Source organism: Heterobasidion irregulare (genome assembly GCF_000320585.1).
Source record: "Heterobasidion irregulare TC 32-1 unplaced genomic scaffold scaffold_01, whole genome shotgun sequence".
NCBI lineage: Eukaryota > Fungi > Basidiomycota > Agaricomycetes > Russulales > Bondarzewiaceae > Heterobasidion > Heterobasidion irregulare.
The window spans coordinates 1,406,491-1,427,476 of NW_009258197.1; the positions used below are offsets into that span (position 1 = coordinate 1,406,491).

General features: G+C 55.1%; 9 protein-coding genes across 9 annotated transcripts; 5 read left to right on the forward strand and 4 right to left on the reverse strand.

Annotated features, from left to right (window-relative positions):
• The first annotated feature begins 57 nt into the window (after positions 1–57).
• On the forward strand, positions 58–2,123 carry HETIRDRAFT_406786 (uncharacterized protein). The gene is made up of 4 exons (XM_009542619.1): positions 58–237; positions 288–964; positions 1,023–1,282; positions 1,339–2,123. Exons 1-3 carry the CDS (start codon positions 201–203, stop codon positions 1,080–1,082), a joined length of 774 nt encoding a protein of 257 aa, XP_009540914.1. The 5' UTR covers positions 58–200; the 3' UTR covers positions 1,083–1,282; positions 1,339–2,123.
• Positions 1,957–2,904, forward strand: HETIRDRAFT_406787 (uncharacterized protein; the record flags this gene model as incomplete). The annotated part of the gene is made up of 3 exons (XM_009542620.1): positions 1,957–2,034; positions 2,094–2,405; positions 2,462–2,904. 3 exons carry the CDS (start codon positions 1,960–1,962, stop codon positions 2,792–2,794), a joined length of 720 nt encoding a protein of 239 aa, XP_009540915.1. The 3' UTR covers positions 2,795–2,904.
• Positions 2,905–3,102: 198 nt separating this feature from the next.
• On the forward strand, positions 3,103–4,333 carry HETIRDRAFT_406788 (uncharacterized protein; the record flags this gene model as incomplete). The annotated part of the gene is made up of 7 exons (XM_009542621.1): positions 3,103–3,112; positions 3,167–3,205; positions 3,260–3,513; positions 3,576–3,850; positions 3,915–4,079; positions 4,132–4,241; positions 4,296–4,333. The coding sequence occupies 7 exons, from the start codon at positions 3,103–3,105 to the stop codon at positions 4,331–4,333; spliced, it is 891 nt and encodes a 296-aa protein (XP_009540916.1).
• On the reverse strand, positions 4,305–9,145 carry HETIRDRAFT_468717 (uncharacterized protein; the record flags this gene model as incomplete). Its single annotated transcript, XM_009542622.1, has 13 exons — positions 4,305–4,617; positions 4,671–4,841; positions 4,904–5,115; positions 5,175–5,853; positions 5,908–6,094; positions 6,152–6,268; positions 6,319–6,414; positions 6,474–6,550; positions 6,611–6,764; positions 6,816–7,167; positions 7,217–8,624; positions 8,672–8,924; positions 9,029–9,145. 13 exons carry the CDS (start codon positions 9,143–9,145, stop codon positions 4,535–4,537), a joined length of 3,906 nt encoding a protein of 1,301 aa, XP_009540917.1. The 3' UTR covers positions 4,305–4,534.
• Positions 9,146–9,384: 239 nt separating this feature from the next.
• On the reverse strand, positions 9,385–10,281 carry HETIRDRAFT_145259 (thioredoxin). The gene is made up of 5 exons (XM_009542623.1): positions 10,142–10,281; positions 10,066–10,088; positions 9,883–10,011; positions 9,752–9,814; positions 9,385–9,694 (listed from the first exon to the last, which is right to left on the reverse strand). Exons 1-5 carry the CDS (start codon positions 10,211–10,213, stop codon positions 9,484–9,486), a joined length of 498 nt encoding a protein of 165 aa, XP_009540918.1. The 5' UTR covers positions 10,214–10,281; the 3' UTR covers positions 9,385–9,483.
• Positions 10,282–10,375: 94 nt separating this feature from the next.
• HETIRDRAFT_406793 (uncharacterized protein) lies at positions 10,376–11,036 on the forward strand. The gene is made up of 4 exons (XM_009542624.1): positions 10,376–10,506; positions 10,566–10,634; positions 10,700–10,836; positions 10,898–11,036. The coding sequence occupies exons 1-4, from the start codon at positions 10,480–10,482 to the stop codon at positions 10,971–10,973; spliced, it is 309 nt and encodes a 102-aa protein (XP_009540919.1). The 5' UTR covers positions 10,376–10,479; the 3' UTR covers positions 10,974–11,036.
• Positions 11,037–11,179: 143 nt separating this feature from the next.
• HETIRDRAFT_306621 (uncharacterized protein) lies at positions 11,180–12,014 on the reverse strand (the record flags this gene model as incomplete). The annotated part of the gene is made up of 3 exons (XM_009542625.1): positions 11,180–11,581; positions 11,641–11,900; positions 11,966–12,014. The coding sequence occupies 3 exons, from the start codon at positions 12,012–12,014 to the stop codon at positions 11,180–11,182; spliced, it is 711 nt and encodes a 236-aa protein (XP_009540920.1).
• Positions 12,015–12,700: 686 nt separating this feature from the next.
• Positions 12,701–14,717, forward strand: HETIRDRAFT_41363 (uncharacterized protein; the record flags this gene model as incomplete). Its single annotated transcript, XM_009542038.1, is given in 14 exon segments — positions 12,701–12,753; positions 12,813–12,832; positions 12,968–13,020; positions 13,076–13,125; positions 13,190–13,307; positions 13,325–13,367; positions 13,429–13,551; positions 13,606–13,631; positions 13,684–13,737; positions 13,758–13,763; positions 13,858–14,013; positions 14,066–14,088; positions 14,147–14,219; positions 14,280–14,717. Coding segments are annotated over 14 exon segments (1,236 nt in total), but the record flags the coding sequence as incomplete, so codon positions are not given.
• A 628-nt stretch (positions 14,718–15,345) lies between these two features.
• HETIRDRAFT_423957 (uncharacterized protein) lies at positions 15,346–20,111 on the reverse strand (the record flags this gene model as incomplete). Its single annotated transcript, XM_009542626.1, has 21 exons — positions 15,346–16,131; positions 16,199–16,272; positions 16,333–16,352; positions 16,413–16,485; positions 16,580–16,683; positions 16,742–16,765; positions 16,828–17,379; positions 17,445–17,566; positions 17,621–17,637; positions 17,707–17,736; positions 17,802–17,876; positions 17,982–18,166; positions 18,226–18,270; positions 18,339–18,521; positions 18,650–18,732; positions 18,835–19,244; positions 19,293–19,440; positions 19,519–19,706; positions 19,759–19,773; positions 19,847–19,936; positions 20,015–20,111. The coding sequence occupies 21 exons, from the start codon at positions 20,109–20,111 to the stop codon at positions 15,346–15,348; spliced, it is 3,321 nt and encodes a 1,106-aa protein (XP_009540921.1).
• Between the last annotated feature and the right edge of the window lie 875 nt (positions 20,112–20,986).

Below are 20,986 nucleotides of genomic sequence, written 5' to 3' on the forward strand. Positions count from 1 at the left end.
CACAATTGCGGCTTCGGCTAAAGAGTCAGAGGGCAGTTCTCTTTATGTAGCGCATCCCACAGCTCTGCGGACTTCTTTCCTCGTAGTCCGCAGAAGTGAACACTATTTCTCTTACCATAATCAACATCGCTCTACATTCTGCCTATACGTCTAGTGCAACCCTCGTCATATTCAACGCCTGCGACCGTATTCCTGGACAAATGGATTCCCAGGTTCTTCAATTACAATTCCCTGATAGTGCGTTGCATGCTGGCTTTTGTTATGACAGCACTCTGATGCCCTCTTAGATTTCGACTCGGTTCCAGAACTGGACCACTGGAGATGTCTACGATGTTCAACAGGCTTCCTCCAGGACGGTAATGTCGAGATCATGAGTCTGAGGCAGGCAGTGGAGCATGAACAAACTGCTGCACACCAAGCGAAAGCAGCCGCCCACGATCCTTGGGGGCCTCCGAATACCACCTGGGGTGATGTCAGGCTCCAAGATTTCTACTCCGAAATGAAGGTGCGAGAGAAGCAGCAGTGGGTCGACCAGTGCCCCGAACGCATATTATTCTGGCTCAAGGGTGTGATGGCTGCGGAAAGAGGAGAGGAGGTCGAGAACATGCAGGTTTTTCTGGATGAGCTCGATAAGAAGCGGGAGGAGTACGAGAAGGGTCTAAGTGAGGGGTGGGGGTCAGTCAGTTGGAACAATAATTGGGGTTGGGGCGGAGGGGTCAAGGATGAGGTAGAGCAGTGGCAGCTTCCGGAAGATGGGTGGGTCCAGGCGGGACCGAAACGGAAACGCAAGGGAAAGAGGACATCCTGGGACAAGCAAGGCGGCTACAATGTTCAAGGTGGCTCAGACGAGATCGGTGCCAGACATCCAATAGGCAACTCGAATGTACCGTCGGTGGCTCGGAAGTTCACTCAGCCTCAATCTGCTAATCTTGTTCGAAAGCAGAAGATGAATGCTTTCCTCAAGGTGTGTGTGACGTGGTTTGTGGACCAACCGTACAGCACTTTGCTGACTATATGCCTAGATGCCGCTCGATCAAAAAGCGGACAAGATCCAGGAGATGATTCATTCTCTACGCACATGAAGCAATCTCACCTCACATTTCCATCTCCTCATGATATTTCACAAGAATCTGGCACTTCGACTTCATCCACATGCTCACATACCAGGTCATGGATCTAAATCACTTGTACAATACCCATTCGTGGATGTACAAGTATCATCTTCTGTATTTGCCGGTATTTATAGCCGTCCCATCGCATGGTGCGGGAATTGGGGATTGAAGTGAGTCAAGTTCTCCTCGATCTCGACAAATTAACCGGCGTTCACCAATTCTATAGGAGCTAAGTTCTGCCTATGCCAACGTTATGCTTTCAGTGACTCAGGCCGAGTAGTAGGTGAAGCGTTTCGAGAGCGGGGTACTATATATGGAAGCGCGTATTCGTTCTGTGCATAATCCAACTAAACCCATATTTCTTGGGTCTTTGGGCGATTGAGCACCTCTGAGTATCCAAGGAGTCTTCGAGGAGTCAGCCGAACCAGCTGCGCATCAAATCATAAGACGTTCAGGTGAGCACGGCAACTCATTTTGAATTTCGGACTGCTGTGTCAGAGCATTGCCTGCAATCGCGCAGCCTTGGTCGACAGCGGAAGGCGGTGAAGTGACATATAGATTTTGTGCGTGGAAGGCGCAGAGGCGGGTGTCACTGGGCAATATAATATGCCACTGTCAGGATCATGAGCGGTTCATGTTCCAGAGTGCTTATCGGATCTAGCTATATCATCGGAATTAAGCGTGGACGCTGTGCACATATTCGACCCCTAACCAAGGAATGCTATGGGACAGATGTGGTACGCGGACGCTGGAGGCGATGACGCATTCAAACCTAAACTGGTTCAGGCCGGAGGTATATAAATCCTCATGGCATTTTCATTCTACTTCCCGCTTTCTCTCACACATCATGACCACGGACGAAATCCCTCTGCCCTATGGCTGGATTAGAGAAGTCGACCCTCGAACTGGCCACCCATTTTATGTGCGCGAGCACAGTTCGGCGCTTGATCATCTTAATACTGATCGACCGTTTTGTACTAGGTGGATACCAAAGCGGACCCGCCCCGTTCTATCTGGATTCATCCCTATGAAGATGAGCAATATCTCTCTGAACATCCAGATGTGAAGGAGAAGATCGGGAGTGTAATGGACCATCATGCATCGCCGGATGATAAACCATCCAATCCACGAAGGCACTCGTATAGCGGCCTCACCAGCCCGGATATGCTCGTCGACGAGGGTGGTTCAAGGACCCCAAAGGAAAATAAGAAGAGGAACTTCTTCGGGAAGATGAAGGACAAGGCGATAGGAACTAAAGAGGAGAGGGAGCAATATAATCGGGAAATGGCCAAAGTAAGGGGTCTCCTACTGCGCATTCGTCTACATCATTTTGATATATCATCTATTAGCTAAAGGAAGTGCGTCGAAAGCGGGAGCAAGAGGAGCTCCGACGGCAACAAGAGGCGTACCACCAGTTCAGTCAATTGCATCAGTATCCCGGCCGGTCGACCTACAACCAGTCATTCGCAGGGCCCTCTATGCTGGGGCCCTCCATATTGGGGCCCTCGATGTTTGGGTCCACGTCGTTTGGATCCACACGATACGGACCTCCAGCTGGTAATCCGTACTCTGCATATTCGAACCGCGGAGGCTATGGTTATGGGATGGGTAGTAACAGTCTTGCCTTGCCGCTTCTCGGGGGTATGGCCGGTGGTTTGTTGTTGGGCGATCTGTTCTTCTGATGACATTGAGAGAACTTGAGGGTTTCGACGTGATTATGTGCTTGCTCTCTGTATTCGTAGTATCATATTGTAGTAGGTGTACGACTGTACAAATTCCAAATGTTCCGGGGAACGATGGGGGAGATAATCGGGATCCTGACAAAATCGCAAAAAGCGCGAAATTCCGACGAAATCGAGAGGGTATCTAAGCGAATCTGCGATTATCGACGGATGGTGATGATTTGGACCCCTTTGGAGGACCCAAAGTCATGTCCAAGGCGCTGTCCCGTCTTGCCCTTCAAGCTCGTCTTCTCTCCACTACGCCCACCATGGCTGCTCGTGCGTCCCCTATGCAAATCCTCTAGAATTTCTTCCTAACTTTGAGCCTCATAGAATACACCCCACGCCTCATCGGCGCTCCCAACACCCTTGGTATGCCTCGCCATCGCTCTCATACGTATACACGACGTTGATCTCGCTCATCAGACCACCGTGTCTACATCGAGCAAAACGGGAATGTGGTGTCGCCTTTCCACGACATCCCACTCTTTGCCGACCAGAACAACGGCATCCTCAACATGATCGTCGAGGTGCCCCGTTGGACGAACGCAAAGATGGAGATTTCCAAGGAGGAGGCATTCAACCCCATCAAACAGGACATCAAGAAAGGGCGCTTGCGCTTTGTCCGCAACTGCTTCCCCCACCACGGCTACATCTGGAACTACGGTGCTTTCCCCCAGGTTCGTCCACTTTCTGTCGGTATCTCGCTTGACTGATTGACTGATTAGTATCGGCGATACAGACTTGGGAAGACCCTACCCAGTCGCATGCAGAGACCAAGGCCAAGGGTGACAACGACCCCCTCGATGTCTGCGAGATTGGCGAGCAGGTCGGCTATGTCGGTCAGGTCAAGCAGGTCAAGGTCCTCGGCATCATGGCCCTCCTTGATGAAGGCGAGACCGACTGGAAAGTCCTCGTCGTGGACGTTCAGGATCCTCTCGCTTCCAAACTGAACGACATCGAGGATGTCGAGAGGCATCTCCCTGGCCTCGTTCGCGCGACCAACGAGTGGTTCCGGTTCGTCTCATTCAATTTACGCGCGTCCACAGGATAGTTGACTTGGGTGATACCATATCCATAGCATTTACAAGATCCCCGATGGCAAGCCCGAGAACCAGTTCGCCTTCTCTGGCGAGGCTAAGAACAAGAAGTACGCCACGGAGATCATCCACGAGTGCCACGAGGCCTGGCGCCGTCTCATCTCTGGCGAGAGCCCCGCCAAGACGTCGACCTACGATCTCTCGACGTGGGTTTTACCTCTTCACCATGCCTCTATCTACGCTAAATGCTCTCTCCAGTCGCAACGTCGCTGTCGAGGGCTCTGTCGGGTTTGTCAAGACCTCCGACCCATCCTACACCAGCCTTCCTGCTGACTCTAGGAAGCCCCCCGCGCCCATCGACCCCTCCAGTGAGTTTTTGTCTCATCATGACACGGAAGTCATTGTTTCTAATAGACTTTCAGTCTCCAAATGGTTCTACATCTCTTCTGCTCAAGTCTAGCTAAATCAGGGAGAGACGTTGGGCTCGTATGTAGCAATGTGAATCAACAAAAAGAGAAGTTTTGGTATCTTTGAGCATTGTTCAACGAAAGAACACTCCGGTCGCCGATGTCGTTCGTGAATCTCGAATTAGTGCATGCCTGGTATCCCAGATTCTATAGCTACATGTGTCATCAGTCGTCGTCCTCAAACGTATCTGCCTCTAGTGCTTCTCCATGCTTCCGTCTGGAGCGGCGGGTGGGTATCGACAGTAACGGTCTGAGATGAACGTTACTGTCCATGTGCCTGGGCGCAAAAGACGTCAGAAGTGAAAGAGCCGTGTTCTTGAGAGTGCATACCTTCCATGGCAGAGAAAATTGAATATTCTTTCGTAGTGACGCCCGAGACGGTATGGGTTTCGAGGACCTTGCCAGGTTTGCCGCCTTTTTTCAAGCTGACTTCCGCACGCTGATACGTGAAGGTGAATGGCGGCTCTCCGACCAAAGTGAAGGTAATTTCGGCCTGATCGCCTGCATCACAACCCATTCAATACGCGTAATCCAGATGATCAATGACACAGATTGCACTCTACCTTCATGGATATCCTGGAACACCCTCTTCCCATGCCCAACCTGCGCCGACGGTAGCGAGTGGACGGTATAACCAAGGTCGGTCACAATGGACTTGCACATTTTTTGTTGATGAGCGATGGACGCGATTCTGAATTCCCCTGGCTGTTGTTGGGCCAGTGCGAATGGCGATACCTTCGCTTCTTGTGTGTAAGACTTGCCATTCAGGCGGTACCTGGTAAGGCATGATCAGCATATAAAGCAAGCGTTTAATTGCCTCAACCCACAACGTACCCAATGGTCCATGGAGGAATGCCCTCAAGCTGGAATTGGGCGACATCCCCTACGCAGAAATGTTCTCTGCGATCAAACGGTACGATGGCAGCGGATTCGGCTACATCCACCCATATTGATCTTTCGTGCGGATCCGGAACGGTCTGCTCACAGTGCGATGCATCTCGCACCGATTCGATAGTAACGTAATGCTTGCCGACAGACTTGAATGCATATGATGGCAAATTCAACTTCCATGTTGTTTTCTCCAACTCGATGGTCTCCGTGTGTGTTTCGCCCGCGGCCAAGTTACGGACAGAGACTTTCAGCTCGAACGGTGGCGTGCCTTCTAATAAGATCAACCCATCTGAGCTTGACTTGTCCCTAGGAGTAAGAGTGTCGTGCAGACAATACGACAACCGATCCGGGCTTTTGAACCGAGCAGAAGGACGCATGAGTACTTCTTGTTCAAAGAGGGGCCTATGGAACCGGGGGATGACGACCCCCTTGTGCTTGGATAATGGATAAGCAGCATCGCCTACTTGCTTGACTTCGTAGAAGATACGCCCAGGTTCTGAGGTGTGAAGCTGGAATCTGGTCCGCGATTGAATGCTATTGAAGATTGGCTGGTCGACCAGTCTTGTACCACCTGATTCGCTTGTCCGAGCAATGTTGTACATGATCTGGAAGGGCGGACGTCCTGAACGGTAGAATTCATGAGACTTGATCAGGAAACATGGTAGGAGACACTGACCGGTAAGATCAAGATCAACATGACCGCCTTGACTTTCGCAGATTGGCGGCAAAATGAAAGAGCCGTTGAATGCTTCGTAGGCCGCGTTCGTATCCTTTGAGAGCTGGGCAGATGGCCTGGGCACCCAATCAACTCGATATGTGGATCCATCGGCAAATACATTGCCGGGGCATTGTGTATCTGTGACCTATATGAAAGGTCTCTCATGAGTCCTGACCAGCTACAAGACGCATCAAATACTTACGCTCATTATTTCATACAGGCCCTTTTCGTTGACGACAAGATGGTCATTCGGCGTTCGGAGTGTCGCGTATTGGACGTGGTCAGGGTTCTCAAGGGTTCGGTATTTGATGCGCCATGGCTATGGAAAGGGTTAACTCAAGCTGTCGTAAGTCAGAGACCATTCCTCACCCCATCACCCGTCAACCTGAGCGGTAAGTTGGCTTGTTCATTTTCGAGAGTTGTGACTTGGCGTTGGCCTTCTTTGCCATAGAATCGAGCTGTGGGCTGTTTGGCCATGCCCTCCTGTCAGTCACCATCAAAAAATACCAACATTCTTCTCTCACCTTGATGCGTCTCACATTCACCGACACTCCAGGGACTGACAAAGGTCGTTTGCATCCGTAGGAGTCTTCGATGCTTACTAGTAACAGGAATCAGTGAGCGAATTTGTGGAAGATCTACCAAGAATCTGACCACGCACCAAGATCAATTTCAAACGTTCCGCCATCCCGGTTGATAGCTTTTGGAATGGGTAATTCTAAGGTTTTCCGGGCGGTTTCGATTCCAGTGAACGCGAGGATCTCAGATCCCTTCGGCCCAACTAGCTGGACTTCCAGGTTCCACGGACCTGTGCCCTGAGAAATTTTGAGTACCAGACTCATCGCGGATCACAAGTCCAGGCGTACTTGGAGGTTCACATCAACATCGACCACATCGCCTGAACAGCTGTTGATAGTCTGCTTATCCCGACCAGGTATTCCGGTTTGCACGAAGCGGGCTGTCGCCAAAGGATGTACATTTTGATCGATGCTAGGCCCCTTTAATTCCACCTTCTGATAATTGGCATCGCTGAGATGGGTGAACGAATAAATGTAATGTCCACTTTGAGGAGGTTGAAGCGTCATTTCGCCTCGCGAGCCGGAGAAAGTTTGAACGAGCTCGCGGGGAGGCTCCTTGTCACGTTGCATACGGTAATTGACTTGAAACGGTGGTGTACCGTGGAGAACAAGTGATGCAGCTACTCCAGTATCACCAGAGCTGGAAACAGGGTTAGAGAGATAGCGATACCATGCGTATATTAACTGACCATTCGTGTATGCGTCGCCACTCAATTTCAGCAGTGGGTAGGGGAAGCTCAATGACAGTGCACGTTTCCGGGCTGAGAACATCTCCCTCGCAGTACTTGCCCTTGACGTCGACAATCGTATATTGGCCAGGGGTGTTTGCTTTGACAATCAGCTCCCGTTTATCCCTGGGCGTCGCCAAGTTCTTCTTCCAAGGTTTGAATCGCTTGTTAGCGGCCTTCCCAGTTTCGTCTGCGAGCGGCGAGGCTTGATACTTGAGGGTGATATCCCATGGGCCATCTAGAGGGTCGGCCTCATTCGTAGAGACAATCAGTGGCACCTCCGATCCGATGCGCTGGGATGCAGGCTTCCCGGGACCGCATCCCTTAAATGAGACGGTCGGTCGACGTAGGACGTGTAGCGTTCTAGTGTTCTTCGTGTTGGCATCTGTGGAAATAGAGCTATTACTATCCTTGGTGAGCACAGAATGGCTCATGTATGCCACATTCCCCAGGCCATCCATCACTGATTCAAGAGCATAGGTGTGCGTTCCGAGGGCGTCAGCAGAGACAGTCAGAGGAACATGAACATCTTGAGCCGCGGCATAAGATGAGTGAATTCCATCGGTTTGGGTGGCATGCCCTTCTTGGATGCCTTCCACTGTGAAGTATTCCCGTTTGCCATTGATATCCTTGAACCACTTCAAGCTTAATGGCGGAACACCATATATGCTCAAACCTAGCTCAACATCCCTTTCTCGTCCTCCCACGCTTCCCAGTCCCGGCGCAGCACAACGGACGTTGTCACCACGAGTGATTGCATCGCCGTCAACAAACTGCGCACGGGGGCACGGCGCAATGGTGACCTCCGAGGGATAAACAATGCGCGCACCCACGCGGGAGCTATCAGTGACGTCCGTTAAACGCACCGTCCCGGGCTGCGAGATGCGAATGTGTGCCAGTGACTGCGTTTTCTGCATTTTCGCCGCATGAGGATCCCGCTGAGCCTCTTCGTCCTCGTCGTCATATTCGTCGTAGTCATAATCATCCTCGTCCCGCTTTGAGGCCCCTTTGGCCAGGTGTAGCGCTTCGATGCGTGCATTCTCTATAGCCTTCAAGTCCTTAGCGTAGGAAGTTTTCGGTTGAATTCTGTCGCCGGAGCCTTCGACGTAGCCGAGTGGGGTGATCGAGAAATGAACCTCATGAGGACTCGTGTTGTTCAGCAGGATAGGTATGAGAACACTGCCCGAGGATGTAGCAAGGCAAAACGTTTGGCCGAAAGGATTCAGGTGTGCAGTACTGATGGGTGACATGCGGACCGTGTGCTGACCCAGCAAATGTGCATCCTTTCCCGCGTAGCTCTCACCGGTCAGCAGGCCCAGAGTCAGAATAGACAAGATGCTGAATGTGCTAGTAGTAGCAATATCATGACCTGTAGAACATCAGCAGAATAGTCGCAAGAGAAGTGCTACTGCGTACCAGACAGGTCTGCTGAGCCAGACCCTCCAAAAAGATGTAAACGGATCCCGCCAAATAATAGCCCATCCAACAACCACAAAGATAGGACCTGGAGAACAATCACAGTCGTTGCGTAGTTGAGCCGTGGTATTCGAAGTTGCCCGAGGCCAATGCAATATAGCAGGTCTACGAGGAGCCATTTTTGGCCATAGCGGGAAATGCTGGTAGTATCTGATGCGAATAGATACTGCAAAAAGTCGAATATTTTGATGGCCTGTAGACGAACTTGTGAGTACAATGGATAGTGAAGAAGTGCAATGCCAGAACGCTGTGGCGCGTCGGAGGAACAATCAATCGCGAGTAAGAACGCAAGCACACCTGAATAAGGAGCCCAAAGCTTAATACATAGAGTCTCTGTGTTGGAGCATCGAGATATTTTTCTGGAATACGCGGTTGTGGCTGGCTATGAGAGGGCACTTCTTTAGTGGTCGACATATGGCCGTCACCGGCAGTTACGGTGGGGCGGTGTCCTCAGAGTGTTCAAAAATGGGGCGGCGCGCTTGAATGGTTGAATGAAAATTGGAAGTCGTCGGTATCAGATGGAAGAGGTCGTAGAGAACATGAAAGGAGCCGTGGTGTCGCTTCACTTGCAGCAAATCCACGCGCCTGTTCCACGTGACCACCCTGCTGCCCTTGTTCACGGGGGCATCTTCCGAAGGTTCCCAAACAACAGGAATATAGACGACGATAGATTGTTCGGACAGGTGCAGGAACCCAAAGGGTCATAATATACAACACAACGAAACGATAAACATAGACACCATAATCGGCGTTTAGCTCAAATACCAGAACAATACATATGCCCCGACTAGAAACAGTAGTGTTTTCACCTGCGGATCCAGATTAGTAAACGAAGGAATAGCAGCGGCAGCTGCGATATCTCGCTTGGGAGCAGATGAGGAGCCTGCAAGTGTATGACCCTTGCCAGAAAATGCTGCCGGCGATCCACCGGAGGAGTGTTTCTCGAGAGCTCGCTCGATGCCGCTGAAGGTGAAATGAGAGATTAGAAGAAAACACTGAATTTCCCTTCAACCCACTCACTTCTTGTCGGCACCTCGGACTTGATCAACCTTTGTGGTCCCCTTCAAGAATACAAAAGTTGGCCTTCGACACGTCGGATTAGCTTTGAGATATACAGTGTGTGATTGCATTACACGAAATCTTGTACTTACATGGCACTTACGCTGTACTGACTTGCAACGTCCCTCGCAGCATCGACGTCACACTTCAAGAAATTCACATTCGTGTACTTCTTAGAGAGTGCTTCAAAAGTCGGCGCGATCGCATGACACGGGCTGCACCTGTTTTCAAGGTCCTCAATACTCATATGAAACGGCTGCAGGTGAGAAACGCACCATGAAGCGTGAAAATCTATGACCTGCCCACCACAGTCATCATCTCGCCGGCTGAGATACCGCACTCAAGGCTCACCGACAGCTTATCATTAGACTTTGACAGGATTCCGTTCAGCTGTGAGAGCGTGGTGACGTGGGTGAGGGACATTGAGATTCAATATGGTATCGCAAGCTATCAAAAGTGAAGCAGACTGAGAGTGTCGAAATGTGGTGACCGACAACGCTGACGCACGACGCTGTGGGTGCATGTTGATTGTTCACGTGACTGCCACACCAATCGTGGACAAAACGCGCGTTGATTGCCCGGAACGCGTATTCCTGTTCTTCACCATCACTAACTCGAGCGCCTCGCCTACGACGCCCCCCTCTACACAGCCATCCTTATAACTTTAGTTTTTCCTTTGTATCTGTATCATGTCTGGACGCGGTAAGGGTGGAAAGGTATAGAACTTTGATCTCGCGTCATGTCAGAGCTTGTTTGACTGAGTATCTCGCTACAGGGACTCGGCAAGGGTGGTAAGCGTCATCGTAAGATCCTTCGCGACAACATTCAGGGTATCACAAAGCCCGTACGCCCCGCTGTCTCCACCTGCCAACCTCGACGCACCACTCATCTCCATTTACATGCCACTAGGCTATCCGTCGTCTCGCCCGTCGTGGCGGTGTCAAGCGTATCTCAGGTCTTATCTACGAAGAGACCCGTGGCGTCCTCAAGATCTTCCTCGAGAATGTCATTCGTGACTCTGTCACATACACCGAGCATGCTAAGCGGTACGTTCAGGGAATAAGATCACTGTAATCTTGTAGCAATTGATGCGAAACATTTATATAGCAAAACCGTAACTGCCCTCGATGTGGTATATGCTTTGAAGCGTTCTGGGCGCACCCTCTACGGTTTCGGTGCTTAAGCTCCTCATTTCTCCTCTTGTACTCGACTTTTGTACTACTATATGTCATAACATGTGCTCCTTACCTCTTTTATCGTGCAGTCAACAATAGGCCGGTGAGTCTAAGTAGAGCTCTGTCAACAAACAAATCCGTAGAAAAAAGGTATGAGTACATATACATATACAAGGTGCAATTTACTCTCAATAGCAGAGGGGAGGTACTGGGTTCAATTGTCTTCCCCCATATGCTCAAACAAGTCAACCATCTTCTTCACTGCTGGACAAACGGCGAGCCTTACTCTCTCACATTCTCCTGCCAGGATTGGAGTGCGATCCTCAATCCATCTGGCAATCCCACCGGGGCTCTGGTCTCCCTTACCGGTAAGATACATATGGCTCTTGCTCCGGATCATTTTCGCCAGGCTGTCACGCCTGATACTCCATTTGAGCTTGCGCATGACAGGGAGAAGGGAGCGCGAAACAGTCGGGGAAGACATCTCGACGTCGGGAAGGACGTGGGAAGCCTTTAACGTCTGCAGGGTGTTAGGGAGGCGGCGGAGGTGCGATGATAATACATTGGAAGCACGGCGACGCAAGAGGCGGACAGAGCTTTCGTAGTTGATCACGGACTACAATCGGGGAGGAGCTATCAGTTGGAGGCGTTGTCAAGCGTTACCGAGATCCTCACAAGCGAGGAATAGAAGTACAAGCCGTGCCTCCAGCGGCTTTCGATGTTGAGGCCTTTCATGACACCTCTGTGCACTAAATCGGCTACGGTTGGCCGGAGGGGGTCCCCGTGAACTCCCAGGGCAAAGAGCGAGTGTGAAACTCGAGAGGGAGCCACAACGAGCAGACGGGTGCGCTGCAGAATAGGGTCTGTAGCCAGAAGGGCAAGGTAGTCCGAGACACACGCGATCGCGGCGAGGTCGGGGATGTCGAGGAAGGATACTGGGCGAAACGGGATGTTCAAGGTCAGTTATGCGAAAGGATGTGTAGTGCCGGACTGGACTGACAGATATACAGAAGTAACTCGGGGGGAAATGTCAAGAGCCTGCTTGACATGGCACTGAAAGGTGAGAAGGTGTGTTTCGTGAATTTAACTGTGCCTTGCGATGGGAGCGCACTGTCGCGCGAGAGCGGGTGGAAGAGGAAGCCGTGTTGAATGTGCCGCAGTCTTGCCGCGCATGACCGCACATTTGCTCGAAGCGGCCATGACATAAGCAAATCACTCTTGTTTTGGTAAACCGAGTTGAATGTCGAGCTCCCTCTCAGCCTCGCGGTCAGAAAGAAGTCGCGTCCCTGATGGCCTGGTGGCCACCTTCAAAGGTTCATAATGATGGGCTGAAGAGATCCAAGACTTGCTGACCTGTACAGCGTGCTTTCCGTGCCGTCGATTGAGGGCGGACCCATCTTGGCGTTATTCTACTTCGGTTTGGACGAGGCAACGCGCTGATCTACCAGGATTTACCGGACTTGCCATGGATGAGAATTGGAAGTATATAGCGAGCGGTGGCTGCTTTGTGGAGGTGCCAGAGAAGCCGGATGCATGTTTGCCCGGACTTGTTTGGCTGTTCAGTATCCTTTCTGAACACGAGTGACGTCCCGGGGGTGACATCGACCCTCGATCCGCACACTCTTCTTTCACCGTAGAATGTTTCCGCCGCGAGCCCCTTCCCTGCCGCGCTTTTATGCCTTTTATCTCGCTCTTTCCTCCCGACCGGCCTTTCCTCTGATCCCCCACTCCTCCCTCTTCTCCAGCTATGCCTGACACAATAGAGACCGCTCAACACTTTATCTTTGTGTAAGTTCCTTCTCATCACCACTGGGATCCCACACCACACATGCTCACGGTGCACATAGAACGCAGGTGTACTTTTGCTGTGAGTGACCGTTTCTTTCTCCGACAAACAACAGCCTTGATATCCCTTCGCCCTTTCGGGTTCATGTAGCCATGTGTACGAATTCTCTTCCACCGCTCCCTCTGACAGCTCCACCTGATGAGAGATAATCGTTAGATGCGGTTGTCTTGTGGGACTGGGTCGTCTGTCTCCCTCGCGAATGGCAGTTTGTAAGAGCCTTTCCCCATCCCTAGGATATCTGACTGAAACTTCTGCTACTACCAGATATGGAGGACGTCCTGGACACCAGTCAAGGCATCTTATATATTCTGCCGGTAATTGGCGTATTTTCGTGCCTATATGCGCTTCCCTCACTTGTCCCATGCCCTCCTCTTTCAGTTACTGGGTTATTGCTGTCGTTCCATACCTTTTGTATTGTTTCGTGATCGACCACTCGGAGGAAACATGCAAAAAAATATACAAGGCAAGCTTTATTCCCCTTCGGCCAATTCCGTATGTAACTATGCCTTTTAGGTGCCGGTCGCTCTCGCCATGTGGAATCAAGTGGGCGCGGAATGTACATCATAATTTATCACCGTATTAGAGGCTTGCTGATGATGCGTATCCGTCCATTGTAGCTGTCCTGCTCATTCGGACCTACGCCTTTTTTAATCGTAACAAACTCGTGCTATTCTTCCTCCTGTGTGCCCTTAGTGGTATGATTGCGTATCAACTGTTCGTCGCCACGTCGGAAATGCTCGGTACGTACCTGTTCTCAGATTGACTACCCATCTGTTCACGTTCGACAATACTAGTCCTTCCGTTTGTGAAGCCACCCTTTGTAAGGCAGTCAGCTTTCCCGATAACATTGCATGGACTGAACCATGTCACAGGATCAAGGGCCATGTCTACCAATGTCGAAGCCTCATTCGGCACATCTTCTTGGTGCGCTTTAAATTTGATTTTGTTCTTCAACACCTCACCTCAAACCCGACGCAGGCTTCTTCGTGAGTTGCCAAGTACAGGTCACGGCCACAAACAAGAGTTCCATTTTTTTGAATCTATAGATCGCCCCACTCGCATTCGATACCGTCATTACGCTCATGACCGTCTACAAAGCTTTCTATATTCGCCGTCATAATGGTGGCCCCAGCAGCAGACTCATCCAAACGTTCTTACGGGAAGGCGTCTTCTATTACTTTTTGATATCAATCGCGAACCTGGTAAGCAACAATCGCAATGTCACCTGCACCACGTTGATTCAATCCCGCAAAGATCAACGGCATCTTTTATCTACAGTGAGCGGTGCCAGTTCCTCGGCATGACTCTTTATTTGACACTGACCGTATATATCAGACCTCGGCAGGTAATCTCGGCCATCAACATCCCCCTCAGTGTCATGCTCAGCCCTGTCTTAGCCTGCCGTCTAGTCGGTCTTCTCTCTTTACCCGTTCTGATCACAAAGACTGACTCTTCATCATCATGCCAGATCCTTGACCTTCGTCAACGTGGTTCCGAGACGGTCTCCCACTCGGAAGGTACCATCCCTGCTTTTACTTTTAATTCCAAGATTTTTGGAATTCGCTTCGGCGGACCCCGCTCTGATAGTAACAGTAACTCAAGACCAGCTCCCATACGGTCCCACATCCGGAGTAAGACGTCGGTCCTCAACTCTGGACTCGTGCTGAGCACCCTGGGGAGCGTTACCGGGGGCGAGGCGTCCAGTCCTGGCAGCGTCGAGCTTCACAGTCTGGATGTCAGAAAAGCAATGACGGATGAGGGTACCGGGGGTCTGGGCCACCACCATGATGATGACGACGAAGTGCCGGAGTATAGATCGGTGGACATGATGAATCTGGGGATGGGGCTGAGCGGTGCGGTCCACGGAGTTAGAATCGACGTGGAGAAGCAGACCAGTGCTATGTGATAATTGACAGACCAGGATGTCTGGACCAAAGCAGGAACCATTTTCCAAAATGTGTACGAACTACTATACCACCCATGCCGTGTTTTCACTGTCGTGCTGTCCTCCACCGCTTGCACGGGTTTCGACTTTTTTTTTTACGCTATACGTTACATTGCAATCCCTCTTGTACAACAGTCCTTTATCGCTGTCGTGTTTTTTTCGTGTACCCTCGCATACTTACCATACATGCGCGAGGGATCCTACTGCACAAAACCAATCCATATATTAGGAATTTGAAAAATGGCAAAGAACGTCCGCATGGACGGCGAATTTATTGGCGATTGTCTGTGGTACGGATTGCGTGTGCTCCCAGATTGAAACGCGCCGATGTGCATATGGAAAGATTAATGATACAAGTGATCGGGTACAGGATCGCAGGCGTCGACGGCCGGAAGAAACGCGAACTAGTCGGAAGGTTAAAACGAAACGAAATGAAAAACGCCGAGGTCGGGGGACGTAAGTATGAGCGGTAAGTATGGGACAGAAGCGGGAGCCCAATTAAGAGGGGGGAAAAAAATCATAATACACGAATCGAGCGAAGAAACAAACGAAAAAAGACTCTAGGCGGAGGGTTCGATACGGACGGGGCCTATGACGGGCGGGACGAGGGCGGCGCTGGGGGCGGGGGTGGCGGGGGGTAGGTGAGGTAGGGCTGCTGGGAGGTGTTCATCATCCCGCCGCTACCGCCGCCGCCGCCGCCGCCGCCGCTCATCCAGAGGCCCTGCTGCGTCTGGTCGAACGTGAACGGGATCGGGAGCGCCGCGGGCGGGCTGCTGTGCGACGAGTGCGGGGAGGGCGTCGAGAGCGTGTGCTGCGAGCTCTGCGCGGGGCTCGGCTGCTGGTGCTGGTGCTGGTGTTGGTGTTGGTGCTGGTGTTGTTGGTGTGAGTGTTGGTGATGTTGGTGGTGCGGGTGCGGGTGCGGGTGCGGTTGGTGTTGGTGCTGCTGGTGCTGCTGCTGGTGCTGCTGCTGCTGCTGTTGTTGTTGCGGGTGCTGCGGCTGCGGCTGGCCCGTGCGCGGCCACCACTCGTACCCGGGGAGGTACGACGTCGAGGGCTCGATGCCCGGAATATCGATGCCGAGCATGTGCGCGAGGATGCGGTTCCCCGCGACCTGCGCGCCGGGGCCCGCGGGCGCCGCCGACGCGCTGCGCTCGAGCTCCTCGAACGCCTCGCGCTGGAGGATGTTCGAGCTCTTCTCCTTGCCGAACGCGTCGTCCGCGCCGCGCTTCGCGCGCTCGCCGGGGCCGCCCGCGCCGCCCACGCCGCCGCCCACGCCGCTGCCGCCGATCCCGTAGAGCGTGAGCAGCCCGTTGTCCACCTGGATTTTGGCGCCCTGCAGGAGGCCCCAGGCGCGGTGCGCGCTGGGCCATATCACCTGGCGGGGCGGGTCCGTGCGTCTGGGGCGTCAGCGCGCGACGCGCGGGGGTTGGCGGTTCACGCACCTCCATCTCTTTCAGGCTGGCCAGGGTTTGTGACAGGGATACCGAGGCCTGCACGTTGGACGGTCGGAAGGTCACTGGGGGGACCGCGCGGTTAGTCACGGACCGCGAACAAAGGCGCGCGGGGTGCCACTTACAAGTGACGACATGCATGAGGCTGTAACGGAGACGGAGAGTCGCTCAGCACGCAAGCGGCCACGATTCATCAGGCACTCACCCTGCCGCGAAGAGATGCTGCGTGAGCATGAAGACGGCGCGCTGCAGGCCGAAGCGTTTTTGGTAGGCGACGACTGGGCACGCGCGCGCGCGGGAGGGGAGGGGGAGGTCAGCCCGAGCACGTTCATGGTGACGGCGAGACACGCCGCGCGCGCCGCGTCTGCTCACCTATCGCCGTGATGCGCCCCGCCGCGCTCTGGCAGATGTCGAAGGACTTGAGGGCGCCGGCGTCGGACTCGCGCGTGGACTTGTTCGTCGCCGTTTTCGGATCCCTGCGGGGTGCGCGTTCGTCCATCGGACCAGGGCGCACATAAACGAAGCGGGACGTACCGTTCGGGTTTCCATTTGGGAATGCTGGGGCGTCGGAGATCAGCGCGCGGGGAGACGGCGGATCGGGAGGATGGACGAGGACGTACAATGCGCGGTGGAGGAGCATGACGATGTTCCAGTACGTCATGTGCAGCTGCAGGATGTGCGGCGGCGGGACGTGGCGCTTGCTCACGGTGTCGTACGCCAGGCACTCGGGCAGTTCCGCGTACCACTTGTCGAGGCGCGCCTCGAGGTCGGCGAGCGCCGCGCGCTTCGCCGACGGCGTCGTCGGGCGGATCGTGTACACCTGCTCGAGGATCCGGCCGGTGATGACGCCTGGCGGTGGCGGGGTGCAGCGAGGAGGGCGAGGTGAGCGACGGAGAGCGGATGGAGGGAAGGGCGCGAGGGGGACGTACTCAGCGTCGACGAGGCGCGGAAGCAGGCCATCACGCGTCCCGGAACGGGAGGGTAGTCGGCCGCGGCCCTGTCGACCGGATGGGGGAGCCACTGCTCGTCCGCGTCGATCTGCAGCACTCTCAGTTGTAGCAACGCGCTCACGAGCCGCCCAAATAGGAAAAACGTGCCGCACCTCCGGGAGCGGCGTGTCGCAATTCGATTCCGAGATGACAGGCGGGCGGCCCATCCAGACCGAGGTGTACCTGCTCCCCCCGCCGGACATTAATTAAAAAAGAAGCAAGACGCGGGCGAGAGAAGCGACGCGTACTTGTCGGCTCGCGTGCACGCCCACCAGATTTGCTTCCGGGCCTGCAGCTCTGTCGGCGAGAACAGGCTGCGGTCGTTGATCTGCCACTTGTCCGCGTCCCGGTGCAGTCCTAGATCGTACGCCTGCACACGCCGTGAGCCACGATCAATCGAGCCACGCCCGGCGCTCGGGCTTACCATTCGGATGGCCATCCCTGCACGCAGTCGCGAGGCAAACATGAGCGGCCCAGATCGCACCGACACAGATCCAGAAAACTACCCACCGACGTACAGCCAGCCGTGTTCCGTCGAACCTGGTGAGAGCGCCCAGTCAGTTGACAAGCGCCGCCGCGCTGACGAGGAGAATCACGCGACGCACCGAGGGCGGTCTCCCGGAGTCCGAGGAGTAGCAGCGCTTGGCACGTCGACGGCCGCGAGTAATGGTACACGCGATCTAAATTAGGCGCGATTCAACGAAAAGTGTCATCGACGCGGCGCGCCGCGGATCCGCCACGCACGCGCGCGCGCGATAAGAGACGGAGAGGAGGGGCCCACGCACTGAGCAGCTCGCGCGCCTGCACCATGTAGGTGAGGCCCGCCTCCCAGATCGTGCCCTCGGGCGACGACTGGGCGTCCTCCGAGTAGCGCGCGGCGGTGGCGAACATGGAGAGCAGGAGCAGGTTCGAGAGGTGCATGCGCTCCGGTCGACGGGTGCCGTTCGCCGGAGTTCCGTTTTCCTGATACCTGACGCGGCGTCAGCTTGCTTGCGGGTGGCGCGCGCCTCCGATGGAAATCGGACTCACGAGTTTCTGTCAAGGAGATACGCGCGCACGGTGAGCGGTGAGCGTCTGGCGCGACGATGCGATCGTCCGCCGGTGATGGCAGGCGAGCAAATTCGGTAGGAAGAAGCACTCACGCGGCGTTGAACTCACTCCAGAACATCGTCTTGTGCACGACGGGAAAGACGGGGTGCACGTATACAAAGTAGAGCTCGAGCAGGTGTCGCTGGACGTCGAGCGACGGCATCGGGACATCCACGTTCTCCTCTGGGATGAATTGATTTGCCGCAGGCGGCCACACACGCGCCATGGGCATGTTCCTGCGTTGGCGAGGTGACAAGCGGTGGCGATCGCGATGGGGCGAGTAGATTACGTGCGCACGCGAGTGAGAGTGAGAGATGAGGGAGAGGGAAGGGAGGGGGCAGGGAGGGGGGGAGGGTACACGTACCAGACGCCTCCGGCCTTGCGGTCGTCCGTGCGGTCATTTTGGTAGAGCAGAGACAAGCCACTGGCCTTTCCGTGATATCGGACCTGGAGCCGAGGCATTAGCATCGGCGAGGGGGATCATCAACCAACGCAGGCGCGGGTGCGCGGCGCCAGCTATCGGTCCCCAGGGCGCGAGAGCCGACGCACCTCTTTGTTCTCGTCGAGAGAGAGCTGACCGAACATGCACGAGCTGTCCTCGCTCTCTTTGTCCTCTTCCGAGGAATCTGGGGCGCGCAGGTGTCGGGGGAGGGCGGTGAGCGGGGGCGGGGGGTGAGTGTCAGTGGCGGGATCGAACTGGAAGACCGGGTCACCTGAGAGCCTGTCCATTCTATACATGCGGTCCCAGTCAGGCTGGAGGGAGGCATCGCCGTCGAGCCGCCGGCGCTGTGGTAGCGAGGGACCGCCCGTGCGTTCGCGCTCGGAGGACGCGCGGGGCGGACGGTGGCCGTTGTTGTTCGCGGAGGGCCCGATGAGGGCGAAGCGGGAGGACAGGCGGTCCTGCCACTCGAGGGTGGGGCTGACGAGGGCCGAGTTGTCTGGGAGAGGGGAACGAAGGGCTACAGGTTGAAGGGAGGAACAAGGGAGGGGATAGGGGGTGGACGCACTGGAGGAGACGATCTCGCGGGAGACGCGGGATTGGCGGCGGGGCCGAGAGGGGTCGCGTGCGGCTTGTGGGTCTGCGCTGTTGAGGATGGAGGCGAAGAAGTCTTCTTTGGTGACGGCGACGGAATGGTTGAGGCGGCCGGTAGGGCCCTGAAGGAGTGGGCGAGGATCGAACATGGTACGGTTGGGGGGCCGCGGCGAGGGGGCGGAAAGAAAAAGGGAACTCACAAAGGGACCCGAGTCGACGCGGTTGAGGATGTCGCGAGCGAGGTCGTCTCGTTTGAGGTTTTTGATGAGATGGCGGACCTGGGGGTCTGGGGACGCGAGGATGGCGCCGAGGATGGACTCGACCTGATGCCATCGCTGCTCGATGGCGTGGATGTATCCTTTGGGAGGACCGCGCTTGTAGCTGGGGCCTGGACTGCGGGGTTGGGACCGAACGCGAATGGGGCAGCGGGGGACACATACCGAGAAAGGTGCAGGCTGGGGGGAGGATGACCAATGAGTCAGTCGAGGTGGAGGACGCCGAGGGGAGGGGGAGAGACGGGAGACGGACCGACGCCGGCGAGGGTGCAGCTCTTGCACTGCTCGCTGTCGCCCTCGTACCTCTCGCACTTGCTCTTCGTCTTGCGACATTGATCGCAGGCTGGCTGGAGTCAGCCGGGGGACGGGACGGGGCGGGGTGGGGTGGAGCGGGGATGGAAGGAAGGTGAGAAGGGCGCACCTCTGCTGCTGCGCTTCCTGCTGGACGCGGCTTCTGTGGGATGTGGACCCTCGTCGTCGGAGGCATCAGACTCGTGCATGGACTGGTCGTTGGACATGGCGGGGTGTCGCGAGCGAGAAGGAGAAAAAAACGCAGGTTCGAGACGCAGGATACGAGGCGGATGGGTGTCGGAGGAAAGAAGAAAGGGAGCGCGCGTCAACGCTGACGGGGTGGAGTGCGGCGGGCGGCGGAGGAGGACTGGAGTCGAGTGTGTGATGGGGCAGAGAGAGCGAAAGAGAGCCGCCTGCCTGAGTCCCACCTCCGAACACCCGGGCCTCGGGCCTTTCCCCCCGGCCCCCTCCCTCGGCCATCCCTTCCATCACCCGACCCGTCCCTCTTCGTCCCCGTATCCGTCCTCCACCCTCCTCTGTTCAACCGCCCCGCGGTCGCATAAATCACGTCACCGCACCCGTTCACGTCTCATGTAACTTATATAAACTTCCTCTTCGAGTACATGTATATCCTCCCAGCTAGCACACAGACGTCCCGACTACGGCCGACGCTGGCCCTGCTGATCGTCGCTATGTCCCCGCGCAGCACAACTCCTGCGAGCGCGATGTTCACTTGGTGCCGTTCCCGTAGCCCGATCGTGGTACCGTGCGCGCCCGAGAAGCGTCGTATATCCTCAGACCCTCGCGCGGTTCTTTCGCAACTTTCACGAGCGAGCCGCAGATACAGCGGACGCAAGAGTGCCTCCGGCGATCTACCCTGTGCACCGCGGGCTGCTGCGGCTCGAGATCCGAGTCGTCCCCACAACAGCGACCAGGCCGTGCGGGGCGCCAGGCACCAGAGCGCCTCCGGGCAGCATCTTCCAAGATGCGGTCCGAGTTCGAAGGTGGCCGTGGCCGCACAGACGCTTGGGGTCTGGTGAGAACGACGCCTGCGAGCGTGCGTGCGTGCGTGCGTCCCCGCGAGCCGATCGAGGACGGGCAC